We start from the raw sequence: 20738 nt of genomic DNA, 5'->3' as shown, positions 1-20738 counted from the left end.
TCCCACTCTACTAGTTTAAATCCTCCCAAGCAGCTCTTAACTGAGGTTCAGGAGTGACTTCCACTTCTTCATGGAGATTGGGTTTAATCTCAGTAGCGGCCATTGCTGACTTCTGGGGGTCCAAGACTAGCTGTCAGCTAATCATATCACCTGGCAGCTGTCTATGGACTAAAATCCCATATTGGATGAACACCTCCTTTGCAATATATTTGTAAGGCATCCAGGTTTCTCAGCTAAGTGAGTTTCAGATTGTAGCCATTTAGGAATCTACTTAAACTGTTAGTAGTACTGGACGATGTCCCAGAGAATGTAATTTTTTTTATTCACTTGTGGGATGTGGATGCTGCTGGTAAAACATTTACTGCCTTTTCTTAGTTGTCCTTGAGAAGATGATGTTGAGCTGCCTCCTGGAACTGCTGAAGTGTATGGACTGTCGGTAGACCCAAAATACAGTTAGGGAGGGAATTTCAGAACTTTGACCTAGCGACAGTGAAGGATCAGTGAAGGATCACCAACTCAGGATGGTGAGTGGCCTGGAAGGTAACTTGCAGGTGGTGGAGTTCCCACATATCTGCTGCCCTTGTCCTTCTAGATGGTGGACTTTGAAGGTGCTGAGGAGTTTTGGTAAAATTTCTGCTGTGCATCTTGTAAATAGTGCACAATGCTACTTCTGAACATCAGTGGTAGAAGGAGTGCATGCTTGTGGGTGTGGTGCCAATCAAGTGGGCATGGTGCCAATCAAGTGGGCTGCTTTGTGCTGGATGGTGTTAAGCTCCTTGAGTTTTGTTGAAGCTGTACTCATCTGGGAAAATGGAGAATATTCTGCTACACTCTGTACGTGTGCCTTGTAAGTGGTGGACAGGTTTTGGTGAATGAGGAGAGTTGTTCGCCCTGAACTTATGTAACAAATGCAGTTGATTTCTGGTCATCCTCCATGATGTTGACAGTGGGGTTTTATTGATAGCAAAACCATTGAATGTCAAGGACTGATGGCTGATTGCAGAAGATCATTGCACCATACAAATGCCATTCAATCATTACTTGCCACTTATCAACCCAAGTCTAAATATCCTCTAGGTCGTGTCGAATTTAGACATGGACTGCTTCAGTACCTGAGGAGATATGAATGGTGCTGATCATTCAGCAATCACTGGCATTCATTCCTATTTCTGACCTTGTGATGGAGGGAAGATCATTGAGGAGGTTGATGGTTGGGCATAGGACACTACCCCGAGGAACTCTTGCGAAGATGTCTTCGAGTTGAGTTGACTGACCTCCAACAACCACAACCATCTTCCTGCGTGCTATGTTTCCAACGTCCCCTAATTCCCACTGATTTCAGTTTTTCTAGGGCTCCTTGGTGCCATACTTAGTCATATACAGTCTTGATTTCAAGGGCTGTCACTCTCATCACACCTCAATTCAAGCCCTATTACGGAATCTGTAGAACTGAATTAAAGAAATAATCACCATTTCTGATCTTTTTCTACAAATAAGAATTGCTGCAGTTTTGTAAACTTCAGTTGGTTCATGAATACACTTCAGGGAGAGAAACTTGCCTGACCTCTCTGACCCCAGTTCCTGTGCAGTTGACTCTTGATGCTCACATACAGGGCTTTTAGCATGTTTCTGCATTAATTTACATTGAACATTGTTCTACTTCTTAATATATTTTATCTAACTTACTCTGCGATTTCTTCTTATTCTACCTCCCCTTCTAGTTTGACTCGCTTTCAGCAAATTTCTGAAGTTCAACGATGTAAACTGCAAGGAGGGGTGACCTGAGGTAACCCTCACTAACATGATCTTTTGTGTCTCTATTTTTTGGTCAGTTTCCTTCTCCAGTGCCAAAAAAGTTAGCTCGAATATCTAAGGACTTGGGTTTGTAGAGAAGCCTTTCATGTGGAACTTGTACTAAAAGCCTTCCAGAAGTTGAGTTTCCATTTGAATTTGGTTCATCATTTCCAAAATTCCATTTGAATCATTATTCCCATAATTCATTTAGGTCATTATTCCTAAGATTGGAGGGATTTCTTGCTTCTTAATCCATGTCAATCCCTGTTTAGGCAGATTATCTTTGATTTAGCCTGAGTATCCATCAGATTGTTTTACAAAGTGTAACAATGTCTGCCTTTCCATTCTGGGGCATTCCTTGATCCAAGTTACTGGTGAAATTCCATTCTATTCCTAAGCCACACACAATCTAATTGCTCATTCCAGTTGGAAATCTAATGATGGTATTCCTGAAAAGCAATGTGTAAGATTAATTCACTGAGTACTACATGTGAAGTAAAAACAAATGTCAGGGAACGATATATAAAAAAAGAGTATAATGATCTTTTAATGAACAGTATCAAATGGAAACAAAATCTGGTACTTCCTGAAAAAAAAACATTTTTTTAAAAGGATGTATGTGGGGTTTTCCAGAGCCTTAGAACATGAAGAACTGAATAGACTTGATTAAATGTTGTCAAACGTCAACTCAGTCGCCACTGAGGTATGTGCCTGCTCACATATCCGAGTGGGTGCATGAAACCAGATCTGAGCCAGGTTGACAAACTCTGGAGCGGGCAAGTATTTTTCAGTTGCTGGACACAGATGGTGAACTGGAAAAATGGCTAGTTAAGTGTCACAAAGCTTCACAGCCAGGTTCAGGATGCACTCTATCCCATTACATAATTTTTCTTTTTAAAATAACACGTTTCTTAAGGTGTACACATACAAAATCACAACAGATATTTTTCCATTGGAGTCACATTGAACCAATTTAATCCAAGCCAATTCAGACGATTTGCAGCAGTGGTAGGCTGAGGGGGACCTCCTGGGAAGAACAGAACTATTAGCATTTTATACCAATCTCCTATAGTGCTCTGTTTTGTTACAGTTATGAAGGACAGTCTTTGTGTTGCAAATGCAGGAATAGAAGCAGCATCCAATTTGCTCACAGCAAGATCTCTCAAAACAGCGCAAAAAAAGACTAAAAAGCCTATCCACATTTTTTTAGACAATGTTAGTTGTTGGATAAACACTGGCCTAGGATAGTAGGGAAATCTTCTTAGTTCTGCCTCAAAACTGTGAGTACGAGACATCTTACACAACTAACAGAAGTGGCTGGTTCTTGGCTTAACATCTCCTCTGACACTGCAGCACAACCTTGCTATTGCTCCTTTGGTAATGCAGCACTCCCTCAGTACTGACCCTCCAAATATGCAATGCCTTCTCATATTGCAGTCAGAGTGTCAGTCTGGATTATGATCTTGGGATGTTTTCTGTAAACTATTCCTCCTGAAACAGTTGCCAGTGCGTTACCCACTAAAAGCTTTAGCAAAATGCTGCTTGTCCTGACCTCCTGAATATTTTCTATCTTTGCTGTTTTAATTTTAGACTTTCAGGGCCTGCACTATCATGCTGTTAAATGAGGATTAATGCTTCCCCCGCCCCTGTCCAGTATTAACACTAACCTACTGTCTCTTTCTGGTCAGTGTTAATGCCCGCTTTATAAGCACCGTTCCGGTTCCTCTGCTTTTGCTCTCACTCAACCAATGGATCTAGGTTCGACTGACATAATGTACAGTTACATCTTTCAAAACTTATACAAGGACATGGGCAGCAGACACATGGGAGCACCTTCCCTCACAAGTTCCTACTTACACCACATGGCCTGCAGTGGTTCAAGGCGGCAGTTCACCACCACCTTTTCAAAGGCAGTTGTGGATGGACAACAAATGCTGGCCTAGCCTGAGATATCCACATTCACTTAAAGAATGCAAATAAATGGAGACAGAGAGACTTAAGCCGGCATGGGTGTGTACTTCAAGATCAGAGTCAGCAAAAACATAAATGAGATAGGACAACATAATTGCTCACAGAATCCCCTTCATAAGGTGGAAAGTGTGACCCAATATTTCTCTAAGTAGGCAAATCAGATGGTGTCAAGGTATTCACCATACTGTTGGAAGAAGACTGGCATCACACCCTAGTCCCAAGGGATCGGTGTCCTGCTGCTCACCTTACTGAGGTGGCTGTCTGGATACTTCCGCCGATCTCTTAACCAGATTAACTAGACACAGGAAGAAGCTCCACCAGGAATTCATTTGGTGACGCGCAAGGGTTGTGCCTTGCACTTGATCGAGGCAACTGCAACCCGATTCTAAACGTTCACCTGGATTAATTATGAATTAATAACAATAATACAAACAAAAAAAAAATTAAATTCACAGTTTAAGATGCAGGGCGAAAAGAACCAGGTGAAACCAGAATCCTGCGATAATGCCTGCGCTCCATACATAGGGGAGAGTGTTGAGATACACAGGCAGCTCCACTCACGCCTCTAAGTGTGGTGCTCGACCAGAACATCCTGCGGGTAGCAGCAGGACATTTCTGCATTTGGAAGAGAGGCAGACTAACACAATGACTCTCGCACAGGATGCCGGTCCCCAGGCAGACCTGTCTGCTGGCTTCAGGAGAAGCTTAAGGCCTTTGGCTGGACTTATGAGACGAAAGGAAACCATTTGAGCCATAAAGATGGGGAAAGGAAACGCCAACCCGACTTCCCCGCTAAGCTCGGCTCCTCACGCAGCTGGAATGAATGATCTTGGGGCTAGCCACTATCTTAATGCTGTAGAGTTCTGAATGAAAAGTAGTTGAAACAGAGATTTGTAGTGGTGCTGTTGTTGTTTGGGGGGTGGGGGGGATGGGGGAGGGAGGTTTCAGTGTGGTGCAGAGGTGGGGAGAAGGTACAGAGAGAAATCCATGATTGCTGGGTGGTCTCATGGTGGTCCAACTATAGTCAGGCTGCTCTCGGGAATGGCATCCTGGTACGACTCGAGCCTGGCCAAACGACTCTGCTCCAGGGCGATGGCCTCTGCGGAGTGCTTGCATTTCTCCGAGCCGCATTGGCAGGTGAAGTATTTACACTTGATGTCCCAGAACCGGTCTCCGTAATCAAAGCTGGCAAAAAGTGAAGAGAAGTGTGGAAATCAATTTAAAAAAAAAGAGTATGAGCAGTCAAAATCACGCCTGTCACAGAAGAGAATGGGAGGTGCTGGGCGGAGGAGTTTTATCTCCTTTTGAGCCTCTACCAAGTTTCCCAGTGGGGCTTCACAAGATAGATGGTGAGATGCGCCCTGGCTTGAGGGGGTCTTCAACAAGGGACCACAGTGGGACAGAATCACATGTACCCTGATCTTTGTGGGAAGATAGGGAAGTGATTGCTGGACCCCTTGATGAGAGATTTGTATCACTGATAGCCATAGGTGAGGTGCCAGAAGACTGAGGGTTGCTAACGTGGTGCCATTATTTAAAAAAGATGGTAAGGAAACGCCAGGGAACTGTAGACCAGTGAGCCTGACATCAGAGATGGGCAAATTACTGGAGGGGATTCTGAGGGATAGGATTTACATATATTTGGAAAGGCAAGGATTGATTAGGGATGGTCAACATGGCCATAGTGTCTCACTAACTTGATTGAGGTATTTGAAACAAAGTGACACACAGGATTGATGAGGGCAGAGGGTGGACACGATCTATATTGACTTCAGTTCGGAGGAACATCGATTATCTGAAAGAGATGGGGGGGGGGCATTATTTCGTTTGGATAATTGGTTTCCTCTGGGGATTGGAATTTTCTGTGAAGTTTGCTCCTGTTCAGGAGACGAGGCAGCAGTACACTGCGTGCAAGCCCCGGTGACCTGTAGTGTACCGCAAGGATCAGTGCTCTGTCAACTGTTTTTTGTCATCTGTATACACAATTTCAATGTGAATATAGGAGGTATGTCAGTAAACATGCAGATAACACCAAAATGGGCTGTATAGTGGACAGTGAAAATGGGACCTTGATCAGATGGACCGATGGGCCAGAGTAGCAGATCAAGTTTAATGTAGATAAATGTGAGGTGCTACATTTTGGAAAGGCAAATCAGGGCAGGTCTGATACAGTTAATGGTAAGTCTCGGGGAGTGTTTCTGAACAAAGAGACCTTGGAGTGCAGGTTCATTGTTCCTTGAAGGTAGAGTTGCAGGTAGGTAGGATAGTGAAGGAGGCATTTGGTATGCTTTCCTTTACTGGTCAGAGCATTGACTCAAGGAGTTGGGAGGTCATGTTGCAGCTGTACAGGACATTGGTTAGTCACTTTTGAAATACTGCCTTCAAATTAGATTAGATTACTTACAGTGTGGAAACAGGCCCTTCGGCCCAACAAGTCCACACCGACCCGCCGAAGCGCAACCCACCCATACCCCTACATATATCCCTCACCTAACACTATGGGCAATTTAGCATGGCCAATTCACCTGACCCACACATCTTTGGACTGTGGGAGGAAACCAGAGCACCCGGAGGAAACCCACGCAGACACGGGGAGAACCCTGGAGCTGTGAGGCATCTGTGCTAACCACTGTGCCATCTACTCTCATTCCTATAGGAACGTATAGGAAAGTTAAACATGTCAAGGTTCACAGAAGATTTGCAAGAGTTGGAGGGTTTCAACTAAAGGGAGAGGCCGAATAGGCTGAGGCTGTTTTCGCTGGAGTGTCAGATGCTGAGGGGTGGCTTTGTAGTGATTTATAAAATCATGGATAGGATAAATAGGCAAGGTCTTTTCCCCAAGGTAGTGGAATCCAGAACTCACTTTCTCCTCTGCTGGGCATTTCCAGCAACACATTTTTCAGCTCTATCTCCAGCATCTGCAGTCCTCACTTTCTCCTTACAGTGAGAGGGGTAAGATCTAAAAGGGACCTAAGGAACAACTTTTTCATGCAGTGAAAGGTGCGTGTATGGAATGAATTGCTAAAAGGTGGTGGAGGAGGCTGGTACAATTACAATATTCATAAGGAACATGGATTGGTATATGAATAGGAAGGATTTAGAGGGATATGAGCCAAGTGCTGGCAAAGGGGACTAGATTACTTTTGGGTATCTGGTCCTTATAGACAAGTTGGACCGAAGGGCCTGTTTCTATTCTGTGCATCTCTGTGACTCTATATCTTGAAGAATCACAGAATTACTTTGCCACAGGAGGAGGCCTTCTGGGGCTTTGTGTCTGCACTAGATCAATGAGCATATGTCAATCAGTGTCATACTCCTGCTTTCTCCTTGTAACTTCCCACATTCTTCCTCTTTAGATGACAGCTCAATTCCCTTTTGACTGTCTTGGTTGACCCTGCCACCACCACAATCTCAGGCCACATGAAGATTATTTTCTTTATGTCAATTTTGCCTCTTTTGCCAATTACTTTAAATGTATGCCCTCTTGTTTCAGATACCTTCACAGAGAGGAGGAGAAATTTCTTCTCTCACAAGATCATTAATTTCTCCTCATCTCATTCTTAAATGTTAGACTCCCCATTTTCTTTTTAAACCATGTTCCCCAGCTTTGTTCTCCTATAGATAGCAAAGGTCAAAAACGCTACACAAGGACAAGTAGTTGCAGTTGGTATGGAGGCATCCTGACACAGAGACCTCAGGAACAGCTCACCCAAGCTCCTCGCCTGTTTTGATATCCCGACTGCTGAAGAACGCGATCCGGGGGAATCGGAGGTCCTGATGAAGCATGAAGACACGTACGGGAATGATGTTGGGGTCGCACAGGTGGTTTATGAAGCGGCTCACATTGCCATAGTAACGGGCATCAATGCAGTACACTTCCCCATCCTGGAGCACAACACAGACAGACATAATCAAGTCTCACACGTTGCAGATATGATTTGATGCATGACCCTCACTGGAGTCAGGCTTCAATGAAGAATCTTCTGCATCCCACTGCACCTTTAATTATAAAACTCAGAAGGAAAGTCGTAATCTCGAATTGGTCACATTTCTGCAGATTTCATCCCATGCCCTCCAATCATTAATTGCCCCATTGACTAATCAGGCTTTATCCCCAACTCTCAAATATTTAGATATTATTAAACAAACTATTCAAAGCAAAATTGTTAAAACACAGATAACACTGCCTATGAATCCTGTCTCTCAGAATTCCCAGTGAGAGTAATCTTCAAACCTGCGGCCACTTGATCATCAAGCACCGATGGTAATATTGAGCTAATTATGAGAATATTGCATTCAGTTCTGACCCAACACTGAACCAGTACGAGGGGAAGTTATGGTATTTATGCATTGCTGACTATTTGGCATCTCAACTGAGCCTCAGTCAGCAGCCAGGTGAGCACTCAATAAAGTAGCATTACCTTATTGTCCAGGTCAAAAAGGTAGGAGTCATCTTCACGCACATCCGCTTCAGCATCTGAAATGATCTCACCAACGTACCTGAATCACAGATAAAACAATTAGAACCACTGAGGAGAGGGCAATGGGTGTCGAGGGTTGGATGGGGTAAAGAGAGACAGACGGACAGAATGCAAAAGAGACACAGCCAGGTTGAGGTAGTGTAGGATTAGGAGGGAAATGAGCATCTGCAGTGATTTAGTTGAGTTATAATCCCATAATCCAAGTATATTCATTAAGGTATTAAGGTAGTGTTCTGCTTAACAGTAGCCAATGTTGATCTTGACACTTGACATCCTGCGACTCTGCTTAGCTTCACCCGACAAATGGGATTGCGAACAGGATGGAGACAATACAATAAAGTTTAGTCTTGAAGCTGCAAAGGTGAGGGCTTTGTTTCTTTTCAGCTTCAGGCTTCTAAGGTTGAATAAGACAGACATGCCGTACTCGGAGGCTCATTAGCCAATCAAGGAATTAAAACCACGTAGCAGTATCACAATTGACTAAGTGCAATCTTTATATGAAGGGTTAGCTTTGTAACAATGTGTACAATCATTTAAAGTAATTTGTAGAGTAGAGTACTTTGTGTATAAAAGGATAATGTAAATTGTTTCAAGCATTCAAAGCCAAAAAGGCAAATTGGCAGTGCTAAGTAAGTGTCTGATTTAATGGGAACAATGCCAAATCAGACAACATTGAGAGATGAGTACAAGGATATCCATTCTGTGCTGACTGCAAATACTTTCATTTACCATTCACAAAGAGGTAAAGAGCTTTTCCAACTATTCTTCCTGAAGTGACAATAACAAAACCAAATGAAGAGGATGGGCCCATCACAAGTGAAGGAACGAGCCAGACTAATTGGGAAAGTGATACCAGTCAATTATAGAGTTTTTATGTGTCCCTCAATACAATTAGCAATAAATTTTACTTAGCTGAGGCCAACTTAAACGTCAAGTTTTAAATTAAGGGGTAGGCAATGGCCAAGACTATTAATCCAGAAATTCAGGTAATGATCTCAGTACATGGGGTGCAATCATACCATGGTAGATGGTGGATTTTGAATTCAATAATAATCTAATGACAAGAGTCTAATAATGACCATGAAACCATTGCCAATTGTCCGAAAAACACATCTGGTTGACTCATGTCCTTTAGGGAAGGAAATGTGCCACCCTCACCTGGTCTGGCCTACATGCAACTTTAGACCCAATGTAGTTGACCCTTCACTACCCTCTGAGTAATTCAGGGTGAGCAGTAAATGCTTGTCCAGCCAGTGACATTCACATTCCATGAATGATTTTTTAAGAAGTGGTTAGAGGCATGGAAAGAATTAATAAGCAGTAGCTTCAGGTTACCAGCAGGCACTGGAGAAGTTTGAAGTTACCCAGCTTCCAACTGGAAGTGAAAGGCGTTGGAGAGAGACCAAGAAACCAAGTGTCAACCTGCACCCTAAGCAGAACCGGGAAGCAAGAGCAAACATAAAGTAGCTGCCCTGTTTTAATAGGTATTATTCATAGCCTGAGTAAAGTTTCCTGAGTTACTGCACTCAGCTTGTCTCCAACTGCTTGATTAGTTAGAGTCTCAAATGAACAACTTCACATTGGAATTCGAGTTGAAACTATGCACAACCCCTACAGGTACAGGAGCAAAGGCAAGAAGAGGGGGTGAGAAGAGGAGAAAGCAAAAGGAATAGGGGAGCAAGTACAAGACAGAAAGGAAGAGAGTGCAAGTGAGAGCATGAAAGACAGAGCACAAGGGAAAGAGAAAGCCTGAGCAAGCAGAAGAAAAGAGAGGGAAACAGTGCATGTAAGAACGCGTGAGAGGGAAAAAGAGAGCATGAGGATTGGGAGAGTTAGACAATCAGCAAGTAAAATAAACTATATTTATATAATACCTTTGATGACCACATGGATGTCCCTCAGCTTTTTACAATCAATGAATTATTTCTGAAGAACTGTCACTGCTGCAGTGCAGGAAATGCAGCAGTTCGCAATATGCTAAACAAACTCCCACCACCAGGTGCATGATGACAATCAGATAATCTGTGAGTTTTTTTTTCATTCATAGAATGTGGGCACTGCTGGCTGGGCCAGCATTTATTGTCCATCTCTAATTACCCTAGGGGAGGTGGTGGTGAGCCACATTCTTGAATGGCTGCAATCCATTTGGCGGAGGTAGATCCACAATGCTATGAAGGCGTTCCTGGATTTTAACTCTGTCTTATGTTGGTGGAGGGACAAAGATTAGTCAGGCTCATCAGAGACAAATCCTCTGCACTTTTTCAGAAATAGTGTCAACTAACTTTACAGTTTGGTGAGGCCTTGTTTTAACATCTCATGCCAAACAGTACAGCATTCAGACAGCGTGAGAGACAACAATCTACCTATCTTAATTCCCAGTGCAATGAGGAACTCCATTCTCAAACCACTGATGCCAAAAACAGAAACGGCTGCAGCAGGGAATGTCTGCTTAACACAACCTCTCCACAGGTTGGCACAAGACAAAGTGTCTCTCTCCCTCCCTCCTGTCAGGGACAAGGCTAAAAAAAAACCCAACAAAGCAGAAAAAGACCATTGTGATAAAAACCATTAGGCAAAAAATCGCACCGATACTGCAGACTGAAATATACTTTTGAGATTGCTGAACATGTTTAGGAGGTCAGAGAGCCGCTGGGTGCTTTGAAAAATGAATGCGGGATGTGAGACATAGAGACAGAGAGGGGGGAGGGAGGGAGAGAGAGGGGGGGAGGGAGGGAGAGAGAGGGGGGAGGGAGGGAGAGAGGGGGAACGAGGGGGGAGAGAGAGGGGGGGAGAGAGAGGGGGGGAGAGAGAGGGGGGGAGGGAGGGAGGGAGAGAGTGGGGGAGGGAGAGAGAGGGAGAGAGAGGGGGGAGGGAGGGGGGAGGGAGAGAGTGGGGGAGGAAGAGAGAGAGAGGGAGGGGGAAGGGGAGGTGGGAGAGAGTGAGAGAGATAGATAGAAAGAAAAGTGTGAGAGAGAGAGATAGAAAGAAAAGTGAGAGGGAGAGAGAGAAAGAAAAAGTGAGAGTGAGAGAGATAGAAAGAAAAGTGAGTGAGAAATAGAAAGAAAAGTGAGAGATAGAAAGAAAAGTGAGAGAGAGATAGAAAGAAAAGTGAGAGAGATAAATAGAAGGAAAGATGAGAGAGAGAGATAGAAAGAAAAGTGAGAGAGATAGAAAGAAAAGTGAGAGAGAGAGAGAGACACGGAGGGAGGGAGAGATAGAAAGAAAAAAGTGAGAGAGAGAGATAGAAAGAAAGAGAGAGAGAGATAGATAGAAAGAAAAGTGAGAGAGAGAGAGATAGAAAGAAAAGTGAGAGAGAGAGAGAGACAGATAGACACACGAAGGAAGGGAGAGATAGAAAGAAAAAAGTGAGAGAGAGAGAGAGATAGAAAGTGAGAGAGAGAGAGAGAAAAAGAGAGAGAGAGAGAGAGAGAGAGAGACACGGAGGGAGGGAGAGATAGAAAGAAAAAAGTGGGCGGCACGGTGGCACAGTGGTTAGCACTGCTGCCTCACAGCACCTGAGACCTGGGTTCAATTCCCGACTCAGGCGACTGACTGTGTGGAGTTTGCACGTTCTCCCCGTGTCTGCGTGGGTTTCCTCCGGGTGCTCCGGTTTCCTCCCACAGTCCAAAGATGTGTGGGTCAGGTGAATTGGCCATGCTAAATTGCCTGTAGTGTTAGGTAAGGGGTAAATGTAAGGGTATGGGTGGGTTTCGCTTCGGCGGGTCGGTGTGGACTTGTTGGGCCGAAGGGCCTGTTTCCACACTGTAAGTCTAATCTAATCTAAAAGAGAGAGAGATAGAAAGAGAGAGATAGAAAGTGCGAGAGAGAGAGAGAGAGATAGAAAGTGAGTGTGAGAGAGATAGATAGATAGAAAGAAAAGTGACAGAGAGAGAGAGAGAGATAGAAAAGTGAGAGAGAGAGATAGAGAGAGAGAGAGAGAGAGAGACACGGAGGAAGGGAGAGATAGAAAGAAAAAAGTGAGAGAGAGAGATAGAAAGTGAGTGAGAGAGAGAGAGATAGATAGAAAGTGTGAAAGAGAGAGAGAGAAAGAAAAGTGAGAGAGAGAGATAGAAAAGAAAAGTGAGAGATAGAAAGAAAAGTGAGAGAGAGAGAGATAGAAAGAAAAGTGAGAGAGAGAGATAGAAAGAAAAGTGAGAGAGAGATAGATAGAAAGAAAAGTGAGAGAGAGATAGAAAGAGAGAGAGATAGCAAGTGAGAGAGAGATAGAAAGTGTGTGAGAGAGAGATAGATAGAAAGAAAAGTGAGAGAGAGAGATAGAAAGTGAGAGAGAGATAGAAAGTGAGAGAGAGAAAGTGTGTGAGAGAGAGAGAGAGAGAGAGAGAGAGAGAGAGAGAGAGAGAGAGAGAGAAAAGTGAGAGAGAGAGAGATAGATAGAAAGAAAAGTCAGAGAGGGGATAGATAGACCGAGAGACAGACAGACAAACACTGTTTATGAAACCTGGCGTGCATTGAAAACTGCATTAGGGAACCAACAGTGACAAACAGGCTTGTCTTCTGGTCAGATGTTTATTAGAAGTCCTATCCGATCTACATGTCCACTGATGCAGGTTGCTGCTGATTGGAATGAACACCCAAAAGCCAGCAGGGTTGGAAGGAGCCACACAATGGCCAGAATCACACGTTATGGAGTATTTTGTGCACTGTACTTACTCACAGATGAAGGTCCCCTGTGGAATGTCCTGCAGAGCTCGCACGCCCCAGCCCATCTTCTCTGTCCGATAGAGCTGTAAGCGAACTCTTCACGGCAAAATAAAAAAGAGAATAATCAGTGTCAGGCAATCTTTTATAATCAGTATGAAACCCATTGCCATTCCCTAATCTCATGGTAGCAGCAGTTCAGTGTTCTTCAGTCACTTCCAAGATTCGACCCAGTAATTAGGTCAATGTGTTCCCACACACCTCTCTCCCTAAATTTCCTCATTACCTTCCTGAATTCTCACTGGGATTCAGCTAATAGAGGTACAAATTGTACTTCTCATGCAGGACCTGGAACAGTGAGCTTTGAGACAGCAGCTTGTCTGCAGAGGCATCATCCACCGGTGTTGATACCCTCCTTGCCACAATCCTCCCTCAAATGCGTGATTTCACAGAAGAAGCAATGAGGATGGTTGGGAAGGGGTTAATGAGACAGTGACCAGCAAGGGATTTCCTCCACCACCCTCTTCATTCCCTCAGTCCAGGGAGGGGTATAACCAATGGGATTATTAGAAGTGGTCTATTTGGCACAGACAGACATGAACTGGGCACCTCAGTTTAACGCAAAAAGGAGGAATGGGATGGGAAGAATTCTCAAGAGATAGCTCACGAAAAATACATTTCAGGAAAATACCTGGGGAAATAAAAGGAGGTGACCGCTTCAAGTCAAGACGTCTGTTCGGAGAAACGTTGAGGGGGGGGTCTCTGCCACCAACCACTTCCTTCAACAGGACACTATCAGGGAGTGATGACTGAGTTTATAGGGGTGAGAGGAGCAGTGGGAGATGGGTTTAACCTCTATACATCAACCATCTCTTACCTGATTCCACTTTGCACCACACGGTTCTTGCATGTCCGCCAGCAGGAACACGCCTGATTGCACTCGAAGATCAGGGGCGGCTCAATCTTGTTGAATTCTTGTAAAAGACGCCCATCCTGCTCAGTTAAAAAAGGAGGGAAAGTGGTTTAACAGTGGGGATTGACCGGGTCTGACATATGCCATTATTTTGCTCTGTGTTGTGACCATAACAGAGAGAGACAGGTGTCTCAATGTTCCTCCAGAGAATCAGAGAGTGGTTGAAGCACATAAGGAAACCATTCAGCCCATCATCACCATGCTGGCTATCTGCTGCAGCTACTTAGCTCAACTCATCGCTTACCTTTTCCCTCTAGCCCTGCTTTTCATTCTCTTCAGGTGCATATCTAACTCTGTAAGGTACATTCCCACTAGTATTCACCTTTCATTCTACATGCAAACCCTTCACTGCGTTTTTCTCTGCAATGCCATTGCCTTTCGTTGCCAATAATTCTCACAGGATGCCTTCTGGTTCTCAATCTTGAATAAGAGCATCATAAACAGGAAAAGGACATTTTGACCCATTTAGCTCCAGTCCATCATTCAATACGATCATGGCTGATCAGATACTGGCCTGCACTCCACTTTCCTGTCAGTTCTTTATTGCCCCTGAGCACAAAATCTAACACAGTCTTGACCCAGCCTCCACAGCACCCTGAGGTAGAGCCCATTGACCCTCACAGAAAATACATCCTTCTCAACTTCGTCCTAAATGGGAGATCCCTTATGTTTAAGCTTCACCCCTGGTTCTTAATTTTAACGCAGAGTTGAGGTGGTTAATAACACTAGGCAAAGAAAAGTTGCTGCTGTTGTCACCAGAATGCTGTGGCATGCAGGTCCCAATCTGCTGCTGTAGACACATTAACCAGACTATACATTTCCTGCTTTCCATTCTGTTAATACACTTTCAATCTAATGGAAACTTTCCAGAACCTAGGGAATTTTGGAAAACTAAATCTATTCCATCTGCTATCTCTGTAGCTACGTCTTTTAAATGGAAAAGGACAATGAAGATATAGACTGTAGGGAAATAGATGGTGACATCTTGAAAAATGTCCATATTACAGAGGAGGAAGTGCTGGATGTCCTGAAACATACAAAGGTGGATAAATCCCCAGGACCTGATCAGGTGTACCTGACAACTCTGTGGGAAGCTAGGGAAGTGATTGCTGGGCCTCTTGCTGAGATATTTGTATCATTGATAGTCACAGGTGAGATGCCAGAAGACTGGAGGTTGGCTAACATGGTGCCACTGTTTAAGAAGGGCGATAAGGACAAGCCAGGGAACTATAGACCAGTGAGCCTGATGTTGGTGGTGGGCACTTTGCTGGAGGGAATCCTGAGGGACAGGGTGTACATGTATTTGTAAAGGCAAGGACTGATTAGGGATAGTCAACATGTCTTGTGCGTGGGAAATCACGTCTCAAACTTGATTGAGGTTTTTTGAAGAAGTAACAAAGAGGATTGATGAGGGCAGAGTGGTAGATGTGATCTATATGGACTTCAGTAAGGCGTTTGACAAGGTTCCCCATGGGAGAGTCGTTTGCAAGGTTAGATCTCATGGAATACAGGGAGTACTAGCCATTTGGATACAGAACTGGCTCGAAAGGGAGAAGACAGAGGGTGGTGGTGGAGAGTTGCTTTTCAGAATGGAGGCCTGTGACCAGTGGAGTGCCACAAGGATCAGTGCTAGGTCCTCTACTTTTCGTTATTTATATAAATGGTTTGGATGCGAGCATAAGAGATATAGTTAGTACGTTTGCAGATGACACCAAAATTGGAGGTGTAGTGGGCAGCGAAGAAAGTTACTTTGGATTACAACGGGATCTTGATCAGATTGGCCAATGGGCTGAGAAGTGGCAGATGGAGTTTAATTCAGATAAATACTGAATTAAATACTGCATTGTGGGAAAGCAAATGTTAGCAGGACCTTACCATTAAGTATAAAAGTCCTAGGGAGTGTTGCTGAACAAAGAGACCTTGGAGTGCAGGTTCATAGCTCCTTGAAAGTGGAGTCACAGGTAGATAGGATAATGAAGAAGGTGTTTGGTATGCTTTCCTTTATTGGTTAGAGTATTGAGTGCAGGAGTTGGGAGGTCATGTTGCGGCTGTACAGGACATTAGTTAGGCCACTGTTGGAATACTGTGTGCAATTCTGGTCTCCTTCCTATCAGAAAGATGTTGTGAAACTTGAAAGGTTTCAGAAAAGATTTACAAAGATGTTGCCAGGGTTGGAGGTTTTGAGCTATAGCGAGAGGCTGAACAGGCTGGGGTTGTTTTCCCTGGAGCGTCGGAGGCTGAGGGTTTACCTTCTAGAGGTTTACAAAATTATGAGGGGCATGGATAGGATAAATAGACAAAGTCTTTTCCCTGGGGTCGGGGAGTCCAAAACTAGAGGGCATAGGTTTAGTGTAAGAGGGGAAAGATATAAAAGAGACCTAAGGGGCAACTTTTTCTACGCAGAGGGTGGCAAGTGTATGGAATAAGCTGCCAGAGGAAGTGGTGAAGGCTGGTACAATTGCAACATTTAAAAGGCATTTGGATGGGTATATGAATAGGAAGGGTTTAGAGGGATAAGGGGCTGGGTGATGGTAGGTGAGATTTGATTGGGTTGTGATATCTGGTCGGCATAGACAAGTTGGACGGAAGGATCTGTACATCTCTATGACTCTAAGAGCCAAGGATGCATGTATTCATCCCATTAGTTTCCCTGATACTTTTTTCTCAAGTGATCCTGAATATTTTAAGTTACTCCCTCACTTTGTCTCAATTTTTTGCCAATTTAAATACGGCTAAAAAGAGACACTGAGTTAAAGGTTTTCATGCTGCACTCTACAGGGACACGAGAAAGCAACTTTTTCTTTCATCATTCTTTTTAAGTTTCTTACATTTTCTCAAACTTCTGGCCAACCATTAATATTTGCATGTTTGTACATGATCGCCAATTTCACGCCATCTTTGAACTCCCTGGTTACTCACGGTGGCCCTTCTCACAGACTCTCACCGGAATATATCTTTGTTAAGAGTCATGAAATATGTTTTATTTATTCTTCCATGGGTTGCGGGCATCGCTGGTTCGGCCAGCGATTATTGTCTGTTCCTGGCTGTCAGCCACATTGCTGTGGGTCTGGAATCACGCATCAGCTATACCAGGTCAGTTTCCTTCTGTAAAGGAATTATTTCCTTATTTCACTTTGGCTGAAAGTTTTTCTAATCTTGAAGGGTGTCACTGGCTAGGCCAGTATTTGTTGCCATTGTTGCATTTTGACACAACTGAGTGGCTTGCCAGACCATTTCAGAGCTACCCACATGATGTCAAATGCCTTTGATTCACAGGAATGTAGATATCACTGGCTAGGCCAATATTCATTGCACAGCCCTAGCTGTCCAAAGGGCAATTGAGAATCAACCACATTGCTGAGAGTCTGGAATCACATGGTGGCAGATTCTTTTCTTCATTTCACCGTCTTCTAATTCCAAATTTTTATTAATTTCATTCAAATTTCACCAGTTGCCATTGGTGGGATTTGAACTCTTAAAGTATTAGTCTAAGGTAGTGGATTACCAGTCCAATACCATGACTATGTCACCGCCTGCCCTCTATCATGTTATATTCACTTTAACCGACAAGATCTTTTTCTATTAAGTTGTTAATTAATTTGGTCTCGTTACACTTAACCAGGTCCAAAATAACTTGACCCTGGGTAGGTTTCGGAATGTGTTATTGTCCCCCACATTTTACACTGTATCTCCCTTTACTCCCTATTAAAATGTACCAGGCTGCATATTGGCTCAATGGTTAGCCGTGTTGCCTCACAGCGCCTGGGAATGGGTTTGATTCTAGCTTCAGGCAATTAAATGGAGTTTGCATATTCTCCCAGTGTCTGCAGCGGGTTTCCTCCAGTTACTCTGGGTTCCCCCCACAGTCCAAAGATGTGCAGGTTAGGTGGGTTGGCCATATTAAATTGCCCTGCAGTGTCCAGGAACGCACAGGCAACATGGATTAGCCATGATAAATGCAGGGTTACAGGGATAGCTTACAGGAGTGGGTCTGGGTCAGTATAGATTCAATGGGTCGAATAATCTGCATCCACACTGTACCGATTCTATGATTCTATACCATTCTCTGCATTAAATTTCATCCATCTGCCCACATATCTATGTTCTCTTGAAGTCTGCATCCTCATTTGCATAGTGCTTTGTAAAATTTGCACCAGCTTACTAAGGAGATGCATGCATTCACTTGGAGGAACACAACAAGTGGAGAGTGTGCTTACCTTGTCGTACCAACAGCGAATACTGAGCTGTCCACATAGGCAGTTACTAGAGGAGCAGTCGTCCAAGCAGGTACAGTGCTGTAGAGGAAGTCATGACACGAGTGAGAGAAACAGCAAAGGCCTGCAAGCTCTGATGTCTTACAGCGAGAAAAGCAGAGATTAAAAACGGGATAAAATATTTGATTCAAAATATGAACTCTGTTTTTCTCTCTCTGTGGATGGTGCTATTTTCTCTAGCACTTTCTGGTTTTATCTCAGATTGCCAGCAACTGCAGTGCTTTGCTTTTATTTGTGAGTGTGAGAAACAGACACCGAGAGAGAGAGAGAGAGAGAGAGAGAGAGAGAGAGAGAGAGAGAGAGCATTTACAGGAATACAGCAAATATACTGAAGGTGAGATCAGGTGGGAACTGGGATATCAGCTCGTATTTCATCAAACTGAGAAACTAGTTCTAATAAAGGGGTCACACATCTGAAACATCATTCCACATTTAACCTGGACAAAATGGAGAAACTAGAATTCTTCTCTCCTTTCAGACGAGAAGTGATTTTGACAGAACTACACAAAGCAGCTTGCCAGGCAGCTTTTGCAAGGCAAAACGACAATCTTCAAAATGTGAAAAGCAGAGATTAAAAACAGGACTAAAATTCTTGATTCGAAACATGAACTCTGGAGCAAGTACCTGGAGATGTGTGATGTTTCTGTCAATGTTCATCGTGGACGTCTCACAGTTCTCAGAGATGTATTTGTAATCCTCCGGGGAGGTTTCAGCATCCACTGCATTCACACAAGGTATTGGGACATTTTCATAACCTCTGGCAATGTCCCTGGGAAAGACAGTGATTCAGATATAGTCAGCTCTAGCTCCATTTTTGCTTGAATTGAGACTCTTGAATGGTGTGCACATATGTTGAGAGGTGTACAGCAGGAAACAGACCCTTTGGTCCAACTCGTCCACACTGACTAGATATCCTAAATTGATCTAGTCCCATTTGCCAGCATTCCGCCCATATCCCTCTAAACCCCTCCTATTCATATACTCATCCAGCTGTCTTCTAAATGTTGCAATTGTAACAACCTCTACCACTTCCTTTGGCAGTTCATTCCATACAGGCACCATACTCTGCGTGAAGAAGTTGCCTCTTCGGTCCCCTTTAAAGCTTTTCCCTCTCAGCTGAGACCTATGCCCTCTATTTTTGGACTTCCCTACCCTGGGGAAAAGACCTTGACTATTCACTCTGTCCATACCCCTCATGGTCTTATTATCCTCTATAAGATCACCCCTCAGCCTCCAATGCTACAAGAAAATAGCCCCAGTCTATTCAGCCTCTCCCTGCAGCTCAAACTCTCCAACAGATGCGACACCCTTGTAAATCTTTTCTGAACCCTTTCAAGTTTTACAGCACCTTTCCTATGGCAGGGAGACCAGAACGGAATTCAGTATTCCAAAAGTGACGTAAACAATATTCTAAATCTTCTAACAGCTTAAATTGGAGCTCCTTTATTCTGAGACTATGTCCTCTCACCCCAGACTGCCCCGAGGGATAACATCATCTCGGTATTTATTGTAGCAAACCCTTATGAATTCTATATATTTCAATAAACTCACCTCTCATTCTTCTCAACTCCATTGAGTACAGTCCCAACCTGTTTAACCTTTGACTATAAGACAATCCCTCCCTACCAGGGATCACGGTAGCGAACCTTCTCTGAACTTCCTCCAACTTTCCCTACGCAAGGGTAGGGGAGAAAGAGAAAAGGAGGGTGAGAAGGGGAAACAGCCAGGAGAGTGTGAGCGCGCGAGAGAGTGTGAGCGCGCGAGAGAGTGTGAGCGCGCGAGAGAGTGTGAGCGCGCGAGAGAGTGTGAGCGCGCGCGCGAGAGAGTGTGAGCGCGCAAGAGAGTGTGAGCGCGCAAGAGAGTGTGAGCGCGCAAGAGAGTGTGAGCGCGCAAGAGAGATCGAGAGAGAGAGCGCGCGAGAGAGTGAAAAAATATAGGTGGGGAAGAGTGGGAAGGGGGAAGCTGGGCACTTCTTAACCATTTACGATTCCAGGGTCAATTTCTGCAATCTCACCTTGTCATCTAACCCTTGGAGCTCAAGCAAATCTCTGTGCACTTGTTCCAAGGTCAGTATGTCCTTCCTGCAGGTGTGCTGCCAAGAAATGTGTACTGTACTCTGAATGTAATCCGAACAGTACTTTGTTTAACTGTTGTAACAACAATACCTTTTCACAATTTGTTTCTTTAGCTAGTAAGGCTGATGTGCAATTAGCCTAATTATTTTATACCTGATTACTACACCTTTGCCATCTCTCTACACAAACCTCAGAATCTCTTTATGTCTTTGTCTCTCTTTGATTGTGTCTCCATTTAAGTAAAAGGTTTGACCTACTGTTTTTGGTCCAAAAATGAATGAGCTCACACTGCCTGTGCTGAAATCCATCTGTCATTCACTTGTTCCATTCACATCTTGTTGTGAATTTAAGGTACTGAATGTTTTAGTGACCTTTCTTTCCAAGCGAAAGGATAATCAACCCACAGGCTGATGGTTGGGGGAGCGGGTGGTGGTGCTGCAGTTGTAAAACAGCGAAGGCAATTCCCATCCAGCTCCCACAGACACGTCACACTTGGCAGAACTACACAAAG

General features: G+C 44.0%; 1 protein-coding gene across 3 annotated transcripts in view; it reads right to left on the bottom strand.

Annotated features, from left to right (window-relative positions):
- Positions 1-2315: 2315 nt before the first annotated feature.
- The window catches only part of LOC132832838 (histone-lysine N-methyltransferase EHMT2-like), a 94117-nt gene continuing 75694 nt past the window's right edge, over positions 2316-20738 (bottom strand). For all 3 annotated transcript variants that reach the window (XM_060851015.1, XM_060851017.1, XM_060851016.1), the window contains 7 exons: positions 18777-18921; positions 18096-18173; positions 13783-13898; positions 12918-13004; positions 8187-8265; positions 7475-7650; positions 2316-4950 (listed from right to left, as the gene is read on the bottom strand). In XM_060851015.1, the coding sequence (XP_060706998.1) occupies positions 4770-4950; positions 7475-7650; positions 8187-8265; positions 12918-13004; positions 13783-13898; positions 18096-18173; positions 18777-18921 (862 nt within the window). In that variant the 3' untranslated portion in view covers positions 2316-4769. The remainder of the gene's footprint in view (positions 4951-7474; positions 7651-8186; positions 8266-12917; positions 13005-13782; positions 13899-18095; positions 18174-18776; positions 18922-20738) is intronic.

The sequence above is a fragment of the Hemiscyllium ocellatum genome, chromosome 35 (genome assembly GCF_020745735.1).
Source record: "Hemiscyllium ocellatum isolate sHemOce1 chromosome 35, sHemOce1.pat.X.cur, whole genome shotgun sequence".
Taxonomy (NCBI): domain Eukaryota; kingdom Metazoa; phylum Chordata; class Chondrichthyes; order Orectolobiformes; family Hemiscylliidae; genus Hemiscyllium; species Hemiscyllium ocellatum.
The sequence above is the reverse complement of the archived record's forward strand: the minus strand, read 5'-3'. Positions and strand labels throughout refer to the sequence as shown.